This window comes from Phodopus roborovskii, unplaced genomic scaffold, assembly GCF_943737965.1.
Source record: "Phodopus roborovskii unplaced genomic scaffold, PHOROB, whole genome shotgun sequence".
NCBI classification, from domain to species: domain Eukaryota; kingdom Metazoa; phylum Chordata; class Mammalia; order Rodentia; family Cricetidae; genus Phodopus; species Phodopus roborovskii.
The window spans coordinates 20,303,179-20,322,454 of NW_026126563.1; the positions used below are offsets into that span (position 1 = coordinate 20,303,179).

Consider the following 19,276-nt stretch of genomic DNA (forward strand, 5'->3'; position numbering starts at 1 on the left):
ATTGGAGTACAGACGAGATGAAAATGAATGGGATTGTGACGTGGAAATTTGTCAACATGTATTAAATTCATTAGCTAATGTCCTCTCAGGAAAAAAAAAAAAAATCACAATTTCCAGAAAGTGGGAACTGTTAATAAATTCTGCTAGGTAAAAAGCGAAACACTGAGTAAAGTTCAGGTTCAGCATGACAGACTCCTCACCTGAAATTACGTCAGGACAGATGTGCCTGGAAAGGATAGACCCAAACTGTTACGAGCAGGTTTTCCACCCACCAGCCTGGTCCCACTGCCCCGCCAGCCCCAAATAACACACAGAGACGCTGTATTAGATATAATGCTGTTGGTCTGCTACTAGAATTTCTTATTGGCTAGCTCTGTCTTAAATATTAACCCATTTCTATTAATCTGAATATTTCCACGTGGTCTTATCTTACCGGAGAAAGGATCGAGACCTCTGTTCTCTTGGTCCTACATGTTGAATCTCCTCCTACCTCCTCCTTGAATCCTCCTTGTCTCCTAGTCCCACCTATCTTGCTTTCCTATTGGCCAATAGTGCTTTATTCATTAACCAATAAGAGAAACATATTTACAGAATGACAACTCCCATCACCCGAACAGATAGCCACTCTGCTGATATTCTTTGGCAGCAGGTTTTGGAACATTTCTTTGACACCTAGGTCTGATGTAATGATGGAGTGATAGTATTTCCTTAGCAAAGATACTTCTGGAAGATTTGCAAAACTTCTTATTATTCCACACTTCACAGAGAATGTTAGGGCTTCTGAAACTGCAAAGACTATGTTATAAATCCTAACATCATCTTGACACCCTGTTTAATGTACTGGGTTCATTCAGTTTCCCAAACTCGACACCTGGCTGTTATCCTTGAACCTGGGCATTTTCTACAGCACTCAGCCAGCCACCAAGTTCTGCCGCAAGCTACTGTTAAAGGATGGCTCCCTCTGCCTTCTACCACCTACCGTATGCCTAGCCTTGCTCCATCCCTCTTATATGATTGCAGTAAGGTCTAGCAGGTGTCCCTCCTGCCTATCCCCACTTCTTGCTCTCACGCTCCCCAGTCCACCACCACATGTATTTAAAGAAACAAATTAGATGACTTACTCTTCTCTTCAACTCCTCCCCGGCTCTCATTGGCTGAGTGGTGGCCCCCAACACCAACAGCACTTTCAAGTCACCTGCAACTTTTTCTAGATGGAATACAGAGAGGGTTTTCCCGGGGGCCTGTAGGGGAAATCCTCACCTTATTGAGTCTGAAATTAACCAACATGACTCTAACAGGCCATCCAGGGGGATAACCACCTCCATCAAAATGAAGCAGCTGGCCTTCCTACCAGGGTGCCCAAGGCCCTACCAGCCAGCTCTGATCACCTTCTGCAACAGAGGCTATTTAAAAATGCCTCCCCATTTCCCTGAATACCTTCACCGAACCCTTTGATGCTCAGCTCAGATGCAACCCTTTCAGACAGAAACAGTTCTCTGCTTCTACCCAGCTCTGCAATCTCCTTGTCTCCACTTCCACTTTCCCTCCCACTGGGAAACTCTGAGCTCTCAGAAGCAGTCACCACAGCTGATGCTCAAATCCAGATGTCTTCCCTTAAAAAGCATCCTACTGGTAAATAGAAAAAAAAAAAAAAAAATAACAGTTAGCACCTCCTAACCTATTGTCCTGAGAAAAGAAGACTAATGAATGACAAATGCTAACTTTGGATTTCTTGGGACTTGATTTGAGCCAGCTTAACTAGATAATCAAGCAGCTATAAGGAAAAACACTGGGAAATTTCTCTATGAAGATTTGGGTCAATTGCTCACTGCAATTGGTCTTCTTGCCAAACAAGATGTGGTAGCTGGCCTTTGGAGCTTCGAATTTTATTTATGACAGAAAAGAATATACATGAATCCAATGAATATTTTATTAATAGCCGAGTTGCTGTTTATAAAACTGCATCGCCAGGCAGTGGTGGGGCTTGTCTTTAGACCCGGTGCTCAGGAGGCAGAGGCAGGCAGAACTCTGAGATCGAGGCCAGCATGGCCTATAGAGTGATTACAAGAACTGCACTTGGAATCCCTATCTCAAAAATAAACAAAGAGTGTATCATAATATTTAATTTTTTTATAGTCTCACCCAACCTGACAAAAAAAGTTAAAGCCTCAGATGGGGCATAGTGGTAGAACACTTGCCTACCATATATAAGGCCCTGGATTCTGTGTCCAGGACTGAAAAGTATAAAGTTTTTAAACAAATTAATAAAATGTACATAGCATTTAGAAGAATGCTATGCTTTACAATACACAGCTGAGACATAGCAGAATAAAGACCTGAGCCATGTTAGCACTCTAATTAGGGACTCTAATTTCTTCCTCACAGCCTAAAAGGAGCTAATGATGTTTTGATAATCTAGAAAAGAGACAGGGTATTTTATAAACAGGTTACCAAAACAAGGTCTCACGAGTTAAGAATCCTAAGGCATTCTCTATTCGACCTTATGATGGCTTCTGAAAACATATTTGCTCCACAGAAATAGAAGGTCCTGTCCATCTCATGCTCTTCCAAACTGTGCTTGCTTTGTTTAGTCTTTTGTGACACTTCCTTCTGTCTAATTTGATTTTTCCTCCAGGCTCTGGATTACGAGCAGATGCAAAGCATGCAATTTAGCATCGCTGTCAGAAACAAAGCTGAATTCCACCAGTCAGTGATCTCACGGTACCAAGTGCAGCCAACTCCAGTCGTCATTCAAGTCATCAATGTCCGAGAAGGAATTTCATTCCGCCCTCCTTCCAAGACATTTACCGTGCCAAGGAGTGTAAGCACTAACAAATTGGCTGGTTATATCCTGGGAACATATCAAGCTACTGATGAGGACACTGGTAAAGCTGCCTCATCTGTCAGGTAAGACAGGCTTTATATCCTTTGAGTCCTTAGTGTGACTTTTGTCTGTATGTGACTACAACATAATGCGCCATCAACTAGTTACCAGAAACACATCAACAAAAAGGGTGAAGCTGAGGAACTAGATGACTCAAGAAGAGAGACACAGATAAATCATTGGAATTAATAGGAACTAAAAGGATGGAAACCAGCTGAGTCTTGCAAAAGGTTAGAAGTTCATCAAAGGAGAGCGTTCCAGTGAGATAAGACACTACGGCTCAATCCAAGGCAAAGTTGGTAATGGCTGAGGTACAAAGCGACATGCAAGGAAACAGCCACAGTATAAAGAGCAAAGGCACATGATTTGTTTTACTTTGTTCTGCTTTATTTTTTCACAGCTACAAACTGGGTAACCAGACTAATGCATACATAAGGATTTGGAAGTGTGATCCCTCTACGTCATGCTAATTTTCCAGGTTTTCATTTCTTATATTTATGGTTGTGAGCCTAGCCTTTAATGGCTGAGCTAACCCTCCAGCCCCAGATCTTTATTGCTTTATAAGATTTAATTATGTTTATTTTGTGTGGAAGGGTGTTTTACCTGCATGTGTGTCTTTGTACTTTGTGTGTGTAGTTCTTTAAGGAGCCAGAAGACGGGATCAGATCCCCTGGAACTGGAGTTATAAGTGGTTGTGAGCAGCCATGTGGGTGCTGGGAACCGAACCCAGGTCCCATATGAGAGCAGCAAGTGTTCTTGAATACTGAGCCATCCCTCTAGCACCCTGATACTGTTTATAAGTACATACACACTTCAGATCATGCATAACTATGTTGGTGGTATAATTAACAATATTTATTAAATAAATAACACTTTATTTCTTTTCTATTATGAAACAGATATGTCCTGGGTCGTAATGATGGTGGTTTTCTGGCTATTGATTCCAAAACTGCTCAGATCAAATTTGTCAAAAACATCGACCGAGATTCTACATTCATCGTTAACAAGACAATCTCAGCTGAAGTTCTGGCCATAGATGGTAAGAATGTTATTTCCATGGTTTTGAATGAAGTATTTAAATTAGCATTTAAATTAGCATGACAGTGATCATGACTGTTTTGCATATTTCCTTTATCACTAAAGATCATTATCTCAGGAGCTTTTGGCCTTGAGCCTGAGACATCACATCTTAACCTAAAAGAGACTAAGAATTTTCAGTTCCCAGTTTGGTTGGTACCATCTATAATCCTGTCCCCTTTGGATTACTATGGGTGAGAGAGAAAGTGTGTGTGTGTGTGTGTGTGTGTGTGTGTGTGTGTGTGTGTGTAATATTTGTGCATATGTAAGTGCAGGTGCATGTACCCACACATTGTGGAGGCCAGAAGACACTGAGTGTCCTGCTTCACCAGTGTATGCCTTAGTCACTTGAGTCAGGGTATCTCAGCAGGCCCACAAGAAAGAGTTGTGGGTGCACACACAGCAGCCCCAACTTTTTACATACTGCTAAGTGTTCAAACTTGGTTCCTCATGCTTGGACAGCTAGTGTTCTCACCCACTGAACCACCTTCCTAGCCTCAGAAGGAATTTTTTGACTTATAAAAAGTTACTGATATTTAGAGGACCAGTTAAAATTCCTATAGACAATCAATCAACAAATGCACTCCAAGTATAAACTCACCTGAGTTCTCTACAGAGAACCTGCAAACTCTCATCATGAAATTTCCTCTTCCTGAGATGTTTTAAAATAATACTCATGTATGAGTATGAGTTTATCAGTCTATAAAATTAATTTAGGCTCAGTATAGTAAACACCAAAAAATAAACATCAAAAATATTGACATTTGGAAAAAAACACCCCTAACAGTAAATATGACAGAACTCATTTATTATCTCACCACTCAAAAGCTTTATTTTGTTGCTTGATTGTCAACATTAATTGTTGGTTTGTTTTTGAAATAAGGCCTGACTACAAGTAGTTGGCCCTGTGGCAGGCTAGTCTCAAACTCAAAGAGATCCACATGCCACTGCTCCTAAGTGCTTGGATTAAAAAACCACATGCCACCACCCTGTGGCTTCAGTAAACTTTTAAGTCTTATGTAATAAATATAACTATTTATTCCAAATACTAGAGCTCAAATTGCAGGAGCAAGAATCTTTTGTCTCCTGATTACAAATGCAGCCACAATTTTAAAGCTATTTCTTTTTTGTATTGATTTCATTTGTAATTAGTGAATTAAATACCTTGATTTCAAGAATATTTGACTGATGCTAATGCTGTTTACTAGAGACACAGGCAACTTGGCAAGTTTATATTGGTTTTATAAGTGGCAGATACAGGATGATGTTCTTTTACTTCTGTTAATAACAAACACACCTTTTCAGGAGAAGTTATAACTTGGCAGCAAGAAAGAAATATAAAAAATTACTTTTGTAAGTTGGGTGCAGGGTCATGTCTATAATCCCAGGAGGCTGAGAGAGTTTACAGCCAGCTTGATACCCTAGAGTGACAGAAAGAAAGAAAGAAAGAAAGAAAGAAAGAAAGAAAGAAAGAAAGAAGGGAGGGGAGGGGAAGGAAGGAAGGAAAGAAGGAAGGATGAAAGAATGAAAGAAAGAAAGAAAGAAAGAAAGAAAGAAAGAAAGGAGGGGAGGGGAAGGAAGGAAGGAAGAAGAAAGAAAGGAAGGAAGGAAGAAAGGAAGGAGGGGAGGGGAAGGAAGGAAAGAAGGAAGGATGAAAGAATGAAAGAAAGAAAGAAAGAAAGAAAGGAAGAAATAAAGAAAGAAAGAAAGAAAGAAAGGAGGGGAGGGGAAGGAAGGAAGGAAAGAAGGAAGGATGAAAGAATGAAAGAAAGAAAGAAAGAAAGAAAGGAGGGGAGGGGAGGGGAAGGAAGGAAGGAAAGAAGGAGGAAGGGGGAAAGAAAGAATGGAAGGCAGGAGGAGAGAAGGGAGGGAGAAAAGAGTGTGAGTGAGGGGTAAACATTGAAAGAAAGGAGAGTGAAGAGAGAACAGGGGAGTGGAGAGGAGGAAGGGAGGGGAGGGACTCGGAGAAAGCAAGAAGAGAGCTAGGAGAAAGAGAGAAAGAAAGAGATGGGGTGTTAAAGGTCATTTTTGTACATGTAACCTCTGTAATCCTTTATAATTCTTACAGAAAACACTGGGAAGACGTCTACAGCCACAGTACTTGTTGAGGTGCCCAGTTTTAGTGAAAACTGTCCGTCAGTTGTCCTGGAGAAGGAAGAGATCTGTAGTTCGTCCCCATCAGTGGTTCTCTGGGTGAGAACCCTGGAGAGGGGTAGATACTCTGGCCCCTACACAGTGTCGCTGGAGGAGGAGCCCCTGAAACTGCCAGTCATGTGGAACATCAGGATGATGAACGGTGAGTAGAGAAAACACGCTTCCGTGGACCAAAGCTGCGGCTGCTTTATGTTCCCAGAGGAATATGAACCCTTTGACAGAAGTCCTTTCTGGGGAAAACTGCAAACATTCCTTGGAAACTGAGACATGGGCCTGGTCTCCTCTGAAAGGAAGAAAAGTGTATGCATTTATATGAATTCCAGACCACTTACTGTTTTCTGGGTTTGTTGCTGTTGTTGTATGAGTCAGGGGCTCTCTACGCTGCCCACCGGGGGCTGAGCTTGCCATGTAAGAGGTAACCTTTAGAGCATGGCAGACTGACATCTGCAAACCCACTAGCCAGTGAAAATGAGGGACTTCCTCCTAAAGTGTATCACGCTTATGTATTTCTGAGTTTTTCAAAATTCCATGGACTTAGTAAAAAAAAAAAAATCCCCCTTCTGGACTGTACAGTGACCATCAGGCCATCTCTAATCCTCTGTAAACTCACTTTGCTTTACTGGTTTTTGTTCAGATCTTGCTTCCTCTCGTGAGTGTGCTCCATGGCGTCCTGCATGCAGTCATAGGGTAGTCATGGCCAGAGACACCAAAGACATTTCTCTCTGTATGACTCTTAGCACTCTGATATTATTTAAAGGAATAGCTCCAAACTTACCTGCAGCCTTGGTCTCCAGATGAGTTTACCAGATAGATGCACAATCAATGAACAGAGAGCTGGGATTATAGGTCAGTGATACTGCACGTGCCTAGCATTCACGAGGCCACAGGGCCAGTTCTTGGCGGTTGGACGATGTGGGTGATTGAATTGAGTTAGGTTGGACACCTCAAACTGGGTAGCCATGGCACCATGTCAAAGGGTCTAGGTTCCAGAATAAGTCAAACAATTCAACACTGCCAGGGTTTCCTACCTAGAAAGCGGTGATGAAGGGATGCAGAACCAAGAACCCAAGAATAAGTGATGCTCAGCTGTCTAATAGGCAATGGGCCCCAACACTAAGAACCCTGTCACCAACCCAGGCCCTCATCTCTGCAGATAAACAAGAGAGGCAGACGAGAGAGCACCCCCAAAGTAGATTTCAGTGAGTCAGGCATGGCACCAAACTTTGAAGCCATACATGAGGCCATGTGCCTGTGAAATATTGGTGCAGATATACACAAGAGTGGCTGAGCTGAGGACAGAGACATGGCATTGTGATGTCCCATCTCCCACCATCTTCAGTGGGAAAAAGCAATACAGGGCTGGGTCCTTGTATTAGAGAATCATGGGCCTGTCAGGCTGTGGGAGAAAGTGACGAGAAGATACCAGAGTGGTCCACCTTTTTGGCTTCTCTGGGATCCATTGGATGAAGGGTTGTCTTGGGCCACATAGGGATGCCCAACCTACAGGCTTAGAAGTGCATGAAGAGCCTGAGGACTGTTTATCTTCAAGACACTGTTTCATGATCCAACATAATGAAGTTGTCTTCTAAAGACTTCAAGTACTGAGCAATCTGGCTATAAAAACAAACAAGAAGCAAACAGAAACAGTCTCTTGTGTTTTAATTAGCTTTTACAATTGTGTGTTGGATTGTATCTATAGCTATGTGGCCCATATGCCATGGATTAGACACTCCTGATAGGCAGACTGACCCCACCATACCTCTTATACCACTCAGCATGGCTCCAACCACACCAGCCCTACTATTACTAACCATGATTTCAAGACAATTCTAGCACCATGATCACAAACGAGAAGTTTTAAGAGCAAATGATGCCTAGCCTCACTGCTGATCTGTACTTTTTTGTAGCCACCTCAGCACTTCTGCAAGCCCAGCAGCAGATGTCTCCAGGAGTATACAGTGTCCCAGTCATCGTGAAGGACAATGAGGGCAGGCAGTGTGACACACCAGAAATCCTGACCCTGACAGTGTGTCAGTGTGATGACCGGAGCATGTGCAGAGCCCCTATGCCCAGCAGAGGACCTATGATATACAGGGAGTCCTCCTGGAGGCTGGGGCCGGCTGCCATCGGATTGATCCTGCTAGGACTCCTAATGTTGCTGTGTGAGTAAGCCAAGAGTCCATGGCAGTGACATCATCATTTATAAGAGCAATTGTGCTCATCTGTGCAATGTGAGAAGTGTCATTCTCTAGTCACTTAACCGGTAAAGTTGAAGGAAATTGCTAGAAAAATCTGGAATGTGTTTAGATTGTCACTTAGCAACAACTTAAATACAGCAAAACCAGTCATATATGCAAACATTAAAAAAAAAACAGAGCTGGTAGATGGCTCAGTCAATATAGTGTTTGTCTTACAAGCATGAGGGAGTGAGTTCAATCCCAGCACCCACCTAAGAAGCCAGGTGCAATGGCAAATGCTTGGAATCCCAGCCATAGTAAGATGAGAGGAAGAGACACACCGATGCCTAGAGCTCACTGGACTGCTAGCCTACCCTACTTATGGAAGCTCAGACCATTGAAAGACCCAGCCCCAAACAAAAAGGGGAAGACACCCAAGGAATGATATTCAAGGTTGCCTTCTGGCCTCCATAAGCACACTCATACAGCTGTGTACTCATAATCATATTCCACACACACAGGAGTTAGGGAACAAGAAACAAGAACAAAGGAAAGGCATTATAAAGATACTCTACATTCAGTCAATACATTCAGCCAAAATCATGACTTTATTCATAAGCATGGACTTTCCAAGATGTACGTACACATCTCAAATCCATATACTAGTCTCATGACTAAAATTCTAAAATAAAAAAAGAATGTCAGTCAAATAACTTTAGTGAGGTCATCTAGGACCCATATTAACAGAACTTGAGCACTGAGATTTATTGTTTAATCCAGCCAATCCTCATCACAGAGCTTACCCCTCATGTGCACCCCTTTCAAATATTCACACCTGGACTACAGGGATAGCTCAGTCATTAGGAGTACTTGCAGGAGTACTGGGTTTGATTCCTGACACCCACATAAAGGGTCGCAACAACCCAAAACTCCCAGACCTCATGTAGAACACACTCATACATATAAAATAAATCTTTAAAACGCTTTATAATGTTCACATATGGTAGTGAAGACATTTAGGGAAATTGCATGCCTGTACTGTCTTTTAATAAATGTACATTTTTTTAGATTACACAATAGATATGTTTCTGGAAATTTTCATTTTAATCAAAATCTCATTAATCAAATAATGCTCTGAATATGAGAGTCCTCTACTTGAAGGAACTTTGAAAGGAGTTGGGTAAACAAGAGATCCTTAATAAATTCACAATAATTCCTTAGTTTATTACTTAATCATAAGATATTAATGGAAAAACAAATTTTCATGATGCATGTGTATATTCTACTTCAATTGTCTTTAGAAATATGATTTATGGGTCAGAGAGATGGCTCAGGGGTCATGAGCACATAGATCTTACAGAAGAGTTGAGTTCAGTTCCCAACACATACTTTGGGTGGCTCACAACTTCCTATAACTCCAGCTCCAGGGAATCCAGTACCCTCTTCTTGCCTTCAGAGACATATGTGCACTCGCATGTACATATGTACACACAGATATACACATTTGCACAGAATTCAAAATTAAATATTTAATAATAAATATAATTCATTTAAGCATTGCATTTATATTCACTATGATGTCTGAGTTACATCCCATCTGCTTTAAAACTTGACCTAATTTTATATAAATATATTACTGGTCTAATTTGCAATACTATCATGTCTTCCTAACATCCATTACTGTCTTTTCCCCCTCTCAGACAACCAGGATGAAGGCACCATTTATTTCCCATGTGAATGGATGCTTAGAAAGATCATATGACATACTCAGGGTCATAAAGCTCAGAAGTGGTCCATCAAAAATTCAAATCCTAGAAGTCTGATTTAGAGGCATTCTCCCTAACCCTTCAGGGAGCTACTTCTAAGTGGGCAATCAAGCACTAGGGGTCCATGTGGTCTTGACAGGGTAGAGATGGAGATGAGGCATGGACAGCAGAGTCCAATGAGAGATGGCGCACCAGCTAAGAGCTCTGGCTGCTGCTCTTCCAGAGGACCTGGATTTGGATTGCAGTACCCACACGACAGCCAACAACTGCCTGACTCCAGTTCTAGGGAATCTGTCACCTTCCAGCCTCTGCATGCACCAGGCAGGCACATGGTACACAGGAAAAGATGGAGGCAAGACACCAAAACATATGAAATAAATATTGTTTAAATGAACGTTTCTTAGCCCATTAGCAGAAAGAATGGTAAAATGACTGGAAGATCCTCCAAGCTAAGGACTCTCAACAGCGCAATTAAAAATGCACTGGTAGGGGCTAGAAAATGACTCTGAGATTGAGAACATAGGCTCTACCAGAACCCAGGTTCCAATTCCAATACACACACACACATGCACTTACGCACGTGCACACACACACGCAGCACTGACAGCAATTGATCAAACCATATCTTTAGTTGCTGTTACACTTTGCTGGTCAACTGCTCTTTACTAAAGACCAGATTCTGAAATATTGTCAAAATCATCTAAGATTTTGCTTATGGAGGCATCATAGTTTTGTGTGTATGTACTGGGCACAATAGAGACAGAAAACATGTAAAAAATACGATAAATAGTAACAGCAACAATAATAATATGTATTATGGAAAGGGATTGAGAAACTGAACAAACCCCTCCAAGAAATGGCCTGGCCTCCTTCAGCTCATGATCACTGGAAAATTACTGTGTTTCGCTTACTAAACTGTATTCTGTAGAGACTAATTTTGCTTCCATCAAACATCTCTCTTTCATGTTCGAATTATTGTATTGCCCTTGTAACACTTTTGACAATTAGTTTCCAATGGATTCAAGCATTCTCTGTTTCCTGTTCCTGCACAGTGGCCCCTCTTCTGCTCCTGACCTGTGACTATGGGGCAGGTCCCATCGGAGGAGGAGCCGCAACAGGTGGCTTTATCCCTGTGCCTGATGGCTCCGAAGGAACAATCCATCAGTGGGGAATCGAAGGAGCCCAGCCTGAAGACAAGGTGAGCATTGGTTTGTAAAATGGTTACTGCAATCATGAGTGGGAAAGCATTTATATTGGAGTAGGAAAGGGGAATAGAGGGATGTCAAGAGACAGTTTGACCCTAAGCGGAAAATTGAGACTGTTGTAGATGGGGACTTTAAGGACTCTAGCTTTGCAGAAGTTGCATCCTAAAAGGGGCCACTCCTGGAAGAATTGTAATGTTATCACTTACAAGGGGCCATACTTCATCCATATTTCACTGAAATATGTGTAATTTATCTTATAATTTGTAGGAAATCACAAACATTTGTGTGCCTCCTATCACAACCAATGGAGCAGATTTTATGGAAAGTTCTGGTGAGTAAGCATCAACTTTGTTTACTTATTTGTACTGAGATTTGAACTCAGGACTTCATGAATGCTAAGTGTGCCCACTGAGCTACAGCCCCTGTCCTTTTTTGTGTGTGTGTTTTCTGTTTTGAGACAGGGTCTCACTAATTTGCCCAGGCAGAAATTGAACTTGAAATCCTTCTGCTTCAGCCTCCTGAGTAGCTGAAATTTTCTTTTCATGTAGAGGACAACTAGTCAAAATTAAGAAATGATCGATAATTGCACATTCACATTAGTGCCCATGACCAGAGCTATCACCACTTGAGATTAAAAGCGGGCTTTTATATTTCTTGGTGTTTTAGCCAATTCTGCATCATTAGTCTGCCCTCCATGAATTAATTCACTCACTGATGTCACTGTTTTAAAAAACAAATCTAAAGACTGTTTTGGTTTTTTTGGATTTTGTTTGTTTGGTTGGTTGGTTGGTTTTTTGCTTTTTCCAAATTTTAATGGTTCGAAGTAACTATAGCTCTCAGGCAACTGATTATTAACTTTTAAATACTTTTAAATTATTATTTTCTTTTGTTTAGAGGCATTTTGCCTGCATGTATACCTATGCACCATGTGCATGCCTGCTACCCACAGAGGCCAGAAGATGTGTAACCAGGGTTACACATGGCTGTGAGCCACTATAAGGGTACTGGGAACTGAACCTGTCTTTTGGAAGAGCAGCCAAAGCCCTTAGCCTCTGAGCCACATTTTCCAACCACTAATTAATAACTTTTAATAAGAATTATTTTACAGTGTTCGAAAACTGTGAATGTAAGCAATAGCGGGGCCCACCACTAACTCTGACTATTGCTAGCGCAGGTGGGTTCGTGTTTGCCCATGAAGTCTCACGTGTGTGCTTCTGTGCATGTGCATGCCTCCTGTGTGTGTGTGTGTGCGCGCCTGTAATTCTGTCTATCTTCCTGGTGTAACAGCATCAACTATGTCTGATTTGAGTTCAGTTACTAGTTCTGTGCAGTCAGTCTCCATGGGGTATGAACCCTAAAGCTGGCATTTGAGTGAATCTCTTATTTCTTTGGATTTTAATCATGTTGTCTTGTTACCAGAAGTACACTACAAACTAGCAAGCAATAAGACCTGGCATTCACAGGAGTTTTATCCTTAATTCTATAGTTGTCAAGAATCTACACAAGTTATCTCTCTAACAGCTTCTCAAATACACACTTGCATCTCCCATTATGATTATGTAGCAAAAGACTAAACCCAGAATTGCCTGTAAAATGTAACCCATGATGAGCTGGAGAGTTGGTTAGGTGGTGTAGAGTGGGTGGTCCTCCAAAGGACTGGGGTTCAATTCCCAGTACCCTCAGTGAGTGGTTAATAAGCACCTGTAAAACAGGATCTGACATCCTGTTATTACCATTTCTGTGGACACCTATACACACGTGCCCATATTCACACACACACACACACACACACACACACACACACACACACACACACACACGGTAAAAATAAATTTAAATAATCTATGAAAGCATCACATAAAAGAAACAGGAAACACATCCATAATTCTTTAAATTCCCCTTTGATGCCAGCTATCACTCTGCAGGGTCACATCATGTGGACTTTCTTCATTTCCCATGCTGAGATCCTAAGACTGCTTGACCCCCAGCATCATTGTCCCTGAGAACACGAGTTGAGAAGCTTCCCATGGCTGATCGCTGACTACTGTGTCTTTCCACCTTTTTGTTTCTGGACATTGCCACCAACGATCTGCTTCCCCCGTTCCCTTCTTTAATTGGTGTGTCTTCACGGCTTTTCCACCTGCCCATGCCCCTCCAGGATGCTCTCACATGAACCTTCTGGAATGTTATTACCCCAGCCACATCACTGTGCTGCTTTACACAGTAACTGTCCATCAAAGATGAAAGAACTCAAGCGACTAAAAAGAGAGCTCAGTCAGTCAGGTGCTTGCTGAGCAAGTGTGAGGCTCTGAATGCATGATAAAGCTAAGCACTGTGCATAGCCCATGCTGGGAAGACAGGGAGAGGCAGGTCTCTGGGACTCACTGGTCAGAGAGCCTCCCTGAATCAGCAAGTCCCTGACCTGTGAGAGACCCTGGCTCCAAAGATGGACGGTGCCCTGAGGGACAACAGCTAAGACTGACTTCTGGTTTTCACAGGCACACACGTGCACACATACCACATGGTCATACACACACCTATGAACATGCATACAAATGTACACACATATATGCATACACACCAGAGCTTTAAAAAAAAAGCGTGAAGTATTAGTGAACCCTCTCTCTTGTGTCTTTAGAAGTCTGCACAAATACATACGCTGGAGGGGCGGTGGGGGAAGGTGCCTCAGGAATGGAAATGACGACCAAGCTGAGGGCAGCGGCTGGATCAGGAGCTGCAGGGCCACTTGGCCCCTGTCCCTTGGGTCCTTCAGGAACAATGAGAACGAGGCATTCCACTGGAGGGACCTTGAAGGACTATGTTGCTGCACCAGTGAGCATGGCTTTCCTAGGTTCCTACTTTTCTCAGGTAACTGCATGGCAAACAGGTGGCTGGTTATCTCGTTTACATAGCAAATCTGGTTACTTGGTTATATTCGTTAGTATTGAGATTCATTTTTTCTGTACGTTTTTAAATGTAAGCGGGGAGGGGGGGGCTTCCTCTTGTCAAAGTAAATCAGATCATTTTGGTGGCTGTAGAAATTGGGCTACTGATTCAAACTCACAAACAAGGACGTTAATGCAAAATCCCCATGGGGGTGAAAACTATCCCCGTGCACCTTGGGAAAGCTGCCCCTCCCCCGGACACAAAAATCAAACAGCCCAGTGGTAGCATATACAGTTACCATGGAAACCGAAATCCAGACAAAATCAGAAACTAAAATATAAGCCTAGGCTAGACTTTTTGATGGAATGTCAGCCATATTGCCAATTCCCCAAACAAAGACGCTGAAGAGTATTTCCTGAAGCCAGACTCAGAAAGACCTGCATCGTTTCCGCTTGCTCTAATATGTGGATCTGGGTCTTTTTATCGACGACATGAAAGCAGGAGGGGACTTCTGGGAAGAGAAGGGGAAGAATGGGAGAGAGGCGGGGGAACATGGGACAGTAATGGAAAGAGAATCTATCTCGCATTTCCTCTCATTTGCAAAAGTCTGTATCTAACTATATGTGCACATATAGCACATGGAAGCCAAGGAGAGACTATTTGGGGAAAGAAAAGGGGCTAGCAGGAGGAAGGGGAAGAGCAAGAAAGAGTAAGGGGGATCCAAATCAAAGATCAAGGATATATATTCATGGGAATGTCATAGACCCATTGTATTGAACACTAACTGAAAACAAAAATAACAATAAAAACAAATAATGAAGACGTTTCAGCTATCCAGAGGAAAAAAGTAAGCACTAAAAAAAAAAAAAAAAAAAAAAAAAAAAAAGAACACTTTCATCACTAGTGTGGATTACATAATGTATGGGTCTGATGGTCTTTGTAAAGTCTATTTGTCCCCTTTCTCCACATTTAGAAATCATTCTCCTATGCTGAGGAAGAGGATGAGCGGGAAGTGAATGACTGTTTGCTGATCTACGACGACGAAGGCGAGGATGCTGCCCCCTGCTCGCCTGCACTCAGCTCCTGCAGCTTTATGGCCGATGACCTAGATGACAGCTTCTTGGAGTCCCTTGGCCCTAAATTTAAAAAGCTTGCACAGATATGTCTTGGTATTGATGATGAAGCCAAGCAGGCAAAGCCAGGACCTAAAGACAGTGGTTCTGGGGCAGATATTTATGCTCGCTCTAAAGATGTCCCTCTGGCAGATCCTTCCAGGTCGGGTTCTCAAAGGTACCAGACTTTGCCCGCCAGTCTGGAGGTCCCTCAGTCCGGTTCTCGAAGGCACCAGACTGTGTCTGGCGGTCTGGAGGTCCCTCAGTCTGGTTCTCGAAGGCACCAGACTGTGTCTGCCAGTCTGGAGGTCCCTCAGTCTGGTTCTCGAAGGCACCAAACTCTGTCGGGCAGTCTGGAGGTCCCTCAATCGGGTTCTCAAAGGTACCAGACTTTGCCTGCCGGTCTGGAGGTCCCTCAGTCGGGTACTCGAAGGCACCAGACTGTGTCTGGTGGTCTGGAAGTCCCCCAGTCGGGTTCTCAAAGGCACCAGACTCTGTCTGGCAGTCAAGATGTGTTCATTTCCGGGTCTGTCCACCCTGCCATTGCCATCCCTGATCCTCTACAACTTGGTAACTATTTGCTCACAGAATCTCACTCAACACCAGGTTCCTCCGTGCAGCCCACAACTGCCACCTTTGACCCACGCCTCACCCAGAGTGTCACAGTAACAGAAAAGGTGATTTGCCCCCTTCCCAATGTCTCTGGCAGCATAGTGGCTCCCACAGAGCTGCGAGGTTCATACAGTATGCTCTATACAAAAGAATCCTATTCCCATCTATGACCAAAGCAAATTGGAAAAACATACCAGCCACATTTGGATATTTGTACCTAAATACCTTTTTTAAAATATAGCAAAGCTTGTGATAATTGGACTAATCTGACTTTTTGGATAATCTCTGATTATGGTTGTAATTCAAATATTCTGATTCATATAACAAAGCTGGGTATGTTGTCTTTACTAACTCTCTGATTTTTTTTTTCAAGCAGGAGTAAACCTATATATTTTCAAAAAAGATGATCTTAAGATATTGGATAAGGAGGGTTTCTAAGCATCTTTATAGTTCTACACTACCAATGCCAAAGGAAGACCCAGTCACCTTAAGACTCAGTGTGTGTTAGTAGATTGGCTTCCTTCTTGAAGTCCAGGTTCCTGTCTCTGTCACCTCCTCTAGTTTCGTTAATGAGGATATTAACAGCAGCGGGAGTCTGAGGTGCCTGATGAAATTTACGGGGCAGCTTGGAGCAAAGGTAATGGATGCAGCTAAGGGGTTTTTTCTTTGGTAAGAAAACTAAAAGCATATCTTTTGCTCAAGCCTGGGGTTGTGGGTGAATATGTTTAAAACTCTGCATCTATATTCTGTGTATACTCACAATAAGACAGTTTTAAAGTCCAAATAGCATAGAACCTGTAAGAAAGTTTAGTAATGGTGTAAATAATATTCTGTGTGTATTTTGAGCTAGCCCAAGAAAGTGCAATTTCATACAGAAAATACGTGTTCCCTTGTAGACACTCCTCAAAAGTCAATCCTGTGTCGGTCTTTTAAAAAGAAGGCATTATTGTTAGTGCCAGCCGGTAGGAATGCCTCACAGAAGATGTGAGGTGAGGTTTGTTGTGTTAACAACGTTGATCAGGGTTTGCAGGAGTAGAAAGCCTGGCTTCTCTTCTAAACAAAAAGGCCTGTGAACTAATAAAATAGCAGGTAGTGAAATGTGTGAGTGTCAATCATTTTAGGAGAATAACAAAATCATTTTCAAGTGAAAAAAAGCTGTGGCAATTTAATGCTAAGTGTATGGATGTAATGTGAGTGAATGTTTAGACCAGTGGTTCTCAATCTTCCCAATGCCTCGATCTTTTAATACAGTTCCTCGTGTTGTGATGACCCCCAACCATGAAATCACTTTTGTTGCTACTTCATAACTGTACTTTTGCTACTGTTACGGATCGTAATGTAAATATCTGATATGCAGGAGATCTGATATGTGGCCCTTGTGAAAGGGTGGTTCAACACTCCACACACACACAAAGGGATCATGACCCACAGACGGAGGACCACTGACTTAAAACCTATTTCGTGAGAGTTGCCCTAACAGGAATACAGTTCTTCCAGACGTTTCTGATGATTCATGACCTCATCCTTCAGCCACAAAGAACACCCTACCTCCCCTGCTTCTCGGCATCATTGTCTTAGCTGCGTCTTTGCAAGGCTGTTATCCAGCTCAATTATTTTGAATTGTTTGAAAAGTAGGTCTTTTAATTTCCCTCTTTTTTTTTTTTTTTTTTTTTTTTTTTTTTTTTTGTTGTTGTTGTTGTCAGCGTTGGGTTTTGTTGGTTAGTTGGTTTTATTTTATTTTCTTTATGAGGCAGGGTTTTGCTGTAGCTAAGCTGGCCTGGCACCTGCCATGTAGTCATGCTAGCCTTGAACTTGTGACCTTCCTGGTAGTGTCCTGAGTGCTGAGACTGCAGGCATGAGCCACCACCTACAGCAGAGTTTTGTTTTTTTTTTTTTTTTTCACAATAAAAGCTTTAAAATGTTTTTTCCTAGACACTGATTATCAACTATGTTTTAATCCTAAAAGTAAATACGGTCTAAAAGACACTGTGGGTGAAACAAAACACCTAAATGTCACTACCCCTAGTACCTGTCCCTTTTGCTAACATTGTGGCTCCCAGGGATGTATGTATTAGGACAGACAGGCTGAGAAGCTGGAGCAGCCCATGTTTCCAAGGCAGGGTTTCAGCATGCCTGGACCAGTGAGGCCAGCCCAGTCTGTCCAGCAGCCCACCCCTCGCTTTCGCACAGCAGCTTGCTCTGATCCAGACTGCAGACACCGGCCTGGTCTGTGCTTCTGCTTTTCCATGAGTGCTAGATTAACAATAAGAACAGCTCTTACTCCATGTGCAAAGGTAGATTCGGGTTTCCCAGAGCACTTTAACTGTAGCTCTTGAACCCAGCTTAACAAATGGGAATTTGAAGCCAGGCATGGTGGCCTGCAACCCAGCACTTGGATGACAGAAGCAGGGAAGATCAGAAGGTCAACCTCAGCCACATAGCTAGCCTGGCTACATGAGACCTTGTCTCAAACCAAAGGTTAGAAAAATAACCTCAAAAATGGGTATTTGGCTGCATTGTTAAAATGCAGAGGAAACCAGGTCACCGAGGTAAAGCTTATGTAGACAAAACCTAAATGTGTTTTTAAGTTTGAAAATGTATTGATCTTTGGAATGACCTAGAAGTTCTCTTCATTTGTAACAGTGTTTCTGTATTTTTTATTAAAAATAAAAATTGCTTTAAGCAGGAAACTTAAGTGTCCTTTGACTTCACATACTACACATTTTAAACAGTACGCAATAAAACCCACGATGGGACTGTTGACATGGCTGAGTGGATGAAGGTTCTGACAGCCAATCCTGACAGCTGACACTGATCCCTGGGACCTACGTGATGGACGCAGAAGAGAAGGAGAGAACGAGCCCCCAAAAGTTTTCCTCTGGTCTCTACAGGCACACTATGGCACATGCATGCCCCCCACAATAAATAAACAGACGAATAAATAAATAAAGCAAATAGTGAAAGAGATTTTTCCATAACAGTTATTAAGAAATGTTCTGTAACCGTGCATATGAATCTGTAGACAAAAGTCCCGCCCAGGCCTGCAGCCATTCAGTCCCAAATAAACACACAGAGGCGTCTATTAATTACAAACTATTTGGCCTATTGCTCAGGCTCCTTACTAATAAACTCTCATAACTTAAATTCACCCATAATTCTTATCTATGTTTAGCCGTGTGGCTTGTTATCTTTTCTCAGTGAGGCCTTCTCATCTTGCTTCCTCTGAGTCTGGCTGGCGACTGCATCTCTGCCTTTCCTCTTCCCAGAACTCTCCTAGTCTGCTTGCCCCGTCTACACTTCCTGCCTGGCTACTGGCCAATCAGTGTTTTATTAAACCAATACAAGTGACAAATCTTCACAGTGAACAAGAGCATTGTCTCACATCAGTATTCCACTTTTTGTT

The 19,276-nt window shown here is 42.4% G+C and overlaps 1 protein-coding gene across 1 annotated transcript in view; it reads left to right on the top strand.

The window, feature by feature from the left end:
- Dsg3 (desmoglein 3) overlaps nt 1–16,314 on the top strand; it is a 30,250-nt gene extending 13,936 nt beyond the window's left edge. Inside the window, exons 9-17 of the mRNA XM_051202137.1 lie at nt 2,636–2,907; nt 3,784–3,923; nt 6,030–6,257; nt 8,023–8,277; nt 11,111–11,256; nt 11,531–11,594; nt 13,902–14,131; nt 15,123–15,439; nt 15,644–16,314. Of these exons, the coding sequence (XP_051058094.1) occupies nt 2,636–2,907; nt 3,784–3,923; nt 6,030–6,257; nt 8,023–8,277; nt 11,111–11,256; nt 11,531–11,594; nt 13,902–14,131; nt 15,123–15,439; nt 15,644–16,043 (2,052 nt within the window). The 3' untranslated portion in view covers nt 16,044–16,314. The remainder of the gene's footprint in view (nt 1–2,635; nt 2,908–3,783; nt 3,924–6,029; nt 6,258–8,022; nt 8,278–11,110; nt 11,257–11,530; nt 11,595–13,901; nt 14,132–15,122; nt 15,440–15,643) is intronic.
- The last annotated feature ends 2,962 nt before the right edge of the window (nt 16,315–19,276 follow it).